This window comes from Rhagoletis zephyria, unplaced genomic scaffold (genome assembly GCF_001687245.7).
Source record: "Rhagoletis zephyria isolate East Lansing unplaced genomic scaffold, Rhagoletis_zephyria_1.1 Rzeph_scaffold_02798, whole genome shotgun sequence".
In the NCBI taxonomy this organism is placed as follows: domain Eukaryota; kingdom Metazoa; phylum Arthropoda; class Insecta; order Diptera; family Tephritidae; genus Rhagoletis; species Rhagoletis zephyria.
In genome coordinates, this window is record NW_016159882.1 from 64,212 (window position 1) to 71,248 (window position 7,037).

General features: G+C 36.0%; 2 protein-coding genes across 2 annotated transcripts in view; both read right to left on the reverse strand.

The window, feature by feature from the left end:
• The window catches only part of LOC108367738 (putative inorganic phosphate cotransporter), a 9,319-nt gene extending 6,377 nt beyond the window's left edge, over positions 1-2,942 (reverse strand). The window contains exon 1 of the mRNA XM_017622424.1: positions 2,931-2,942. Coding sequence (XP_017477913.1) covers positions 2,931-2,942 — 12 coding nt within the window. The remainder of the gene's footprint in view (positions 1-2,930) is intronic.
• A 1,920-nt stretch (positions 2,943-4,862) lies between these two features.
• The window catches only part of LOC108367741 (sialin-like), a 2,604-nt gene continuing 429 nt past the window's right edge, over positions 4,863-7,037 (reverse strand). Inside the window, exons 2-4 of the mRNA XM_017622427.1 lie at positions 6,779-6,915; positions 5,610-6,689; positions 4,863-5,537 (exon numbers count right to left, since the gene is read on the reverse strand). Coding sequence (XP_017477916.1) covers positions 5,349-5,537; positions 5,610-6,689; positions 6,779-6,915 — 1,406 coding nt within the window. The 3' untranslated portion in view covers positions 4,863-5,348. The remainder of the gene's footprint in view (positions 5,538-5,609; positions 6,690-6,778; positions 6,916-7,037) is intronic.

A 7,037-nucleotide genomic window follows, 5' to 3' on the forward strand; every position in this document is an offset into this window, starting at 1 on the left:
GCGAAACGCGTCCATCGATTTTCATGATCTATGTCTCATTTTGCTTAATGGTTATGTGACTTTGCGTGAAAGTAATACGACTTGCCCTTTTTTCCGTTTTGGATTTTTTTATGAATTTAAAAAATAAAAAGATTTAATATTTTAGGCAAAAAATATATTTTTTCTTCATACATTTATTTTTACCGGCAAAACTGTTGATTATATAAAAAAACGTTATATGAACAGATTAAAGGAATTTTAATTTTTAATTTTTATTTTAATTATTTGAGCAATTAATTATTAATTTATTTGAGCAAAATCGGACTAGTGGTTCTCGAGTTATGTCAAAAAAAAGACCACCAAAGGTGACAATTTCCCCTATATGATAGTTACTAACATAACTTCTTTTTAACCGATATAACTTTCCCCGGTAGTTTGAACCCTTCCCGATCACTGACCCCTACCATTTGTCTCACAGTGTTCTTATTCCTTTAACGATTTGATAACTTCTAAACGAGCTTTCAAATAAACTGAATTTAAAAAGCATTAACCATTACTTAAAGAAAATGTCAAAAGGCTTATTTTTTAAGCGGATTAAGTATCTTGAAGACTGCTGCAAGTCTTCTTAAAATGCAAGTGGTGGTAGTATTTTTTGAATCACATTTGTTCAAAAGTATGGAACCTTTTTCACATCTAAGTACATATCGAGCCCTAACCGCCAAAATAACGTAAGCGACATTTTTTTCAAAATTTTCTTTTTGATGCAGAAATATTCCTAGAGCATCTGGATGCATTTCTGCATCAAAAAGAAAATTTTGAAAAAAATGTCGCTTACGTTATTTTGGCGGTTAGGGCTCGATATATATACAGAATCATCACCACACGCCAGAAAGTGCTTTGTGAACTGTAAATAGTTATTTATTCTACATTTTTGTGATAAAGGTATTTATATGAAATCTTCTATTATTTATGACGTAAAAAAATTGTTTTTGTAACCTATCCTAGGTACATATGCATAGCATCGGTCATATTAATAGCAACCCCATTTCAAAGTGATATGGTTTGTTACTCACGTTTATTTATTTATTTTTAAGAATTTAAAATTAGTATGTTTCACATGATTACATTAAAATGGAATAAGCTATAAAACTCATAGAAAACAAAAAACCGTTTTTTTTTTTTTAATCTATTATAGAGGGCTGCATGAATGCATTCAAAACGGCTTATGAATTATTCATATACAAAACGAATGAATGATTTTGGCTTACAAATTTTTTGCATTTGAGTGATTAGCTGTTCTGATATTTGTGTCGACATTACAAATTCAAACAAAGTGAAAATAAATTAAATTGAAATAAATGACAATTTTTTGTATGAATATCCAAAAATATTTTTTCTGTGCACATATGTATGTATGCATGTAATGCTGCGCTCCTATTATATACGAAAAAACTTGTTTGTAGAAAAAAACTTTTATCGAAATGAGTTTGAATGATTTGAATGGTTTTCTATTCATTCATCNTTGTTTGTAGAAAAAAACTTTTATCGAAATGAGTTTGAATGATTTGAATGTTTTCTATTCATTCATCCACATTCTTCCATTTGAAGGTAGAAAATATAAAGNCATAGCATCGGTCATATTAATAGCAACCCCATTTCAAAGTGATATGGTTTGTTACTCACGTTTATTTATTTATTTTTAAGAATTTAAAATTAGTATGTTTCACATGATTACATTAAAATGGAATAAGCTATAAAACTCATAGAAAACAAAAAACCGTTTTTTTTTTTTTAATCTATTATAGAGGGCTGCATGAATGCATTCAAAACGGCTTATGAATTATTCATATACAAAACGAATGAATGATTTTGGCTTACAAATTTTTTGCATTTGAGTGATTAGCTGTTCTGATATTTGTGTCGACATTACAAATTCAAACAAAGTGAAAATAAATTAAATTGAAATAAATGACAATTTTTTGTATGAATATCCAAAAATATTTTTTCTGTGCACATATGTATGTATGCATGTAATGCTGCGCTCCTATTATATACGAAAAAACTTGTTTGTAGAAAAAAACTTTTATCGAAATGAGTTTGAATGATTTGAATGTTTTCTATTCATTCATCCACATTCTTCCATTTGAAGGTAGAAAATATAAAACAAAATGTATATTCAAAACTTACAAAATTCCAAACGCTGAGTGTTTTGTATGTGAAGTAAAATATTCAAATCTAGAGTACTCTGTTTGGTAAGAAGTTTGAATGAATTCATGCAGCCCTCTAATCTATTAGTATTAGTATTATTTATTTAGAATTAAAAATTAATTTTAAGACTAAAGGGGAAGGGGCTGAGCACTAGCTGCTATGGCTATCGGCTCTAGTATTAGTAATAGTAGTAAAGAGTTAGGCGACTTACGGAAGGTTTAATGATCACGGCGAACACCTGTAATAACTACAGTGGCGACCTAGTCACCTACGTCCAGAATGTACCGAAATTATCGAAGAAGTAAATTTCCACCCTACTGAATGGTTCACCTAGAAAAAGCCAGCTTAATATACATACATACATATATCTTTCAACACATGATTTGGCTATAGTTACATTATTTGATCATAGTTACCGAATCATGTGTTGAGAAAAATATTCTTAGCTGACCTTTTTTCGGGATGTATCAGCACGGAAATTTATGAAGAAGACGAATCTGAGCCCCCAGTCGATGACGACGGAGTCGATGTTCCACCGCCTGACTGCGACGAGATATGAATAGCAAGAGCTGATAAGGTGCATGCATTAATTCTAACCCTAGAAGCCCAACATACTTAGTTCTGTGCAGTTTTTTTTAGAATATTGAAGTTTTATTAATAAAAACTACAACCATATTTATTTAAAACAACAAAGTATGAAGGCATTTTTTTGTTGAAATTAAAAAAATCCCTATTCCGTATACGTCCGTAGACATAGCTTAAGCTTTTATGGCTAATGCAGGATATGGTCAGATGAACGCATGCCCAACGACTGGAATTTAAGTGTGCTCGGCCCAATCTACAAGAGAGGCGATCCCGTAATTCGGGCCAACTACCGCGGGATCAGTCTTCTAAGCATAGGTTACACTGTCTTATCGAGCGTATTGTGTGAAAGACTGAAGCCCACCGTCAACAAACTGATTGGGACTTATCAGGTATTCACTATGCGCCAAATCTTGAAAAAGACCCGCGAGAAAAGTATTGCCACTCACCACCCATGAACCAAAAATACAAGATCACGCAACCAAGCCAGTAGCCCGTTATAATCGCATTTAGGAAAAAAGTTGGGCGATTTTGACATTAGCCGTTTGTTTACATTTGTTCGTTGCTTACAATTTGGTGGTGGCTTTTTACTGGAATTTGTTTCATTTTCGCTTGTGACAACGTGTGTACACATAAGGTAAAGAATAATTTAACACAACGACATGATTTATAGAAGAATTTGTATAATAAAAATGATTATTCATGCGTTCAACAATTACGTGGTTTTCTTCGTTCTCTTCGTTGTTTACTTCTTACAACAAAGATGGCGTCGAGATTTCGGCAGCTAGAAAATAATTTTTTTCTTTCTTTCGTTCGCGCGTGATCTTGTGTCTTTCGTTCATGTTCACCACCTATGTATTTGTTGACTTCAAAGCCACTTTCGATAGCACGAAAAGGAGTTGTCTTTATGCCGCGATGTCTGAATTTGGTACCCCGCGAAACTAATACGGCTGTGTAAAATTACGTTAAGCAATACCACCAGCTCCGTCAGAATTGGGAATGACCTCTCTGAGCCGTTCGCCACCAAACGGGGTTTCTGACACGGTTGCCACTTGTTCAAAATATAACCAACCAAAATCTGAAAAAAACCCAATTAAAAAAAAAAACAACCAAATTTGTTTTTCACGTATGTATGTATTTATTACAAAAAGCAAAATTTATTACAAACACGTATAGTTCGGGCGAAACCGAATTTTATATACCCGGCGCAGGTGTCAACTATCGTCGTTCCAACTTTCCCTAAACTACCTATAAGTCTATAACAGTCTTCTTTATTGTTGTGAGTATTAACTTGGAGTAAATGAACGTCCTCAGTTATTGAAATATGTATCGGAGTTTTCGTATATCCGAAAATTACCGTTATACGGGAAGCCGGTGCAATTTTAGTCCGATTTGAATAATTTTCAACGAGTTGCTTTTCGCTTTGGCATTTTGCTAGGTATATCTTTATTGCAAAAGAGGTGATCTTTCGATTTCTATTTTTCAATATGTTAGCAACAAATATGCGGTCGCGAACGAACGAATAATGGAAGCCGCTTTTGGCTGCAAATTCAAAAACGCAGAATATTTTAAAGCGATTAATTTTTTATTAAAGTGAAATAAAGTAAGTTCCTCCTAACATATTGCGCGTTGAAATATCTCCATTAGTTTTTTTATTTATACGGGGTCGGGTAAGGGTCACGAACGTACGAATTTTCCATAATTTTGTACATTGAAATTGAATTATAAAGCTGGTCGGGTGTTTTAAGTACCAGAAGATCAGAACGCCGAGCTGGGTCGATTTAACCAAGTCCATCTGTCTGTTGGTTTGAACGCAATTTAGCCCCTCATTTTCGAGATATCCGACTGAAATTTGGTAAGCGAGTGTATTTCTATAATGTTTTAATTATTTTTTGGAACTGTAAATATCTAATCACTATAACTTTTAGCCTCCATACAACTGATTGTTTATTTTAGCTCGCGGTCCTGGTTGACCATTCTGTGGAAATGCTCACTTTCATTGAATTTAAGTACTAAAAAGTTATTACTTTTAAGTACTTAGTTTTGTTAAAAATATTAGGTTATTTATGAGCTCGCGGTCTCTTGGGCCGGGGCCCTCTCGGTTCGTTGGCCCGTTGCAATTTGCCAGCTTTGCAGCCCATAGTTACGCCTCTGATGAGAACTGTAAACTTTGTATTTGTACCATATATATTTGGATTTTTGCCTGTCAGAAAAATACTACGAGACCCCTGGGATTTACACTTTTTTTTCATATTCCATTTTTAAATCTTCAAGATACGCCTGATATAAACATTGACATATCATTGAAAGTCATCTAAAAGGAGTATAACTGCTTACTTATTGCTTACACGTGTAATCGGTAAGGTAAGAGAATAGAAGAATCGTAGTTACTCGTAGGGCACTACTTGATTCGATACAAAAGGAAGCGCTTACCAAACGTAAGCAATGACTTTGTTAGGTCGTTCCTTGAGTGCTAAACTCACACACATACATATTCTTTATTAATCCACATGGAAGTACATACATACATACATACATACATAGTATGTTTGTATATTACACTTAACTAATTTAGTATTTTATTCTATTTCCCTTTTTATATTAATCATTTCAAACTTAATATGATCACGGGGATCCCTTTGCGTTTGCGTTTTGGGATAGTTCCATGATTGAATCTCGGTTTGACCGAACAGAAGAAACAATAGATTGCCAATAAAGCAGATGCCACCTACAATATAGAACACCACGCGCCACTGATGTACATCTTTCTGATAGTTGGGAAAAAAAATGTTTATAATCAAATTAATGTCCAATCAAAAACTTCATATATTTATCCATACCGCATCTGTGACTATGAAGCCCACTGTTAGTGGTGACAGCATACTCATAATATTCGCTACAAAACCACCCACGCCCATCAATATGCCACCGAAATTTGGCGATAGATCAATATGATTGGTGAGGAAACCTAAAGAGGCTGCCGCGGTTGCACCAACAGCTATCACCAGCAAGCCGAGCGCCAATTGGCTTTGCTCGGCGCGCATATAGCCGAGTAAAATGAGCGGCGCTACCGGCACCCATAAGCCTATGGTGTTGAACAGCTTTCGGCTAGCGTAGACACTGGTGTAACCACGTTTCATGAGGAAATTGGCCAGAGCACAAAAGACAACTGTTAGGCACATATTGGCGAGATATGGCAGTGCAGACATTAACGCATTGCTCTTGATATCCTGTCCCAGAATGCTATTCATATAGGATGGAATTTGTGTGAGAAGTGTATAAAAACACCACCCATAACTGCTTTGCGCTGCCAGTGTTATCCAAAAAGGCACACTTGTGAGTATCTTAATCCATGGTGTTTTCAGAGGTGCTTGCCCATGCGGCGACTTGGCGGAAGTCCCCAAAGTAGACTCGATCATAAATTTTTCTTCCACCGATATCCATTTACAGTCGCTGGGTGAACGAGCGCCTAAAATGTACCAGACCAGAGCCCAAAGCAGGCTGACAACGCCGGAGAAATAGAATATGCCTGGCCAGCCAAGTGGAGATGTAGCTATCCAACCGCTTACCAACAGCATTACAACGGTACCAAACGAGAGGCCAGTGTAGCAAAATGTGCCAAGTGTGCCGCGCTCTTCGGGTGGCACCCATTTGGAAAGCAGGGTATGTATTGAAGAGAATATGCAACCCTGTATGAGTCCTTGTGTCAAGCGAAGCGCCAGCAGTAATTGCCAATCACCAATACGAGCGCTAAGTGGCGTGAGCAGCGCTAGCACTGCGCTGAGGGATATGCTACCAAACAGCATCACTTTGCCACCAAATCGGTGCGCCAACTGACTACCCGGTATTTGTGTAACAAAGTAGCCCCAAAAGAAGGCGCTGAGCAAATAGGATTTCGTCCTCTCCGACCACTGGTATTCCTACGAGAAAGACGAGAGATTTTCATGTAATAATAGGTGTATGTAAGGAATATATCATGTATATGTTAGTATATAAGCGGTTGTCATACCTCAAAGTCCGGATTGGTTGAATTCTTATCCATCATTGGCACAATCGCTACTGAAAGGTTGACGCGTTGCATCAGCGTCACCGATAAGCCAAGAAATATTAGCAAACATTGCAAGTGCCGGGTGCCGAAGAGCGGCCCTGAAATGTAAAAAAAGACTATTTAAAATTTTGCATGGATGTGCTTTGTTTTCGCTTTTTCATTGCGTATAGCTTTGGAGAGAAAACAGCTGCCATTCTATTTCATTCAATTCGAAACGAGT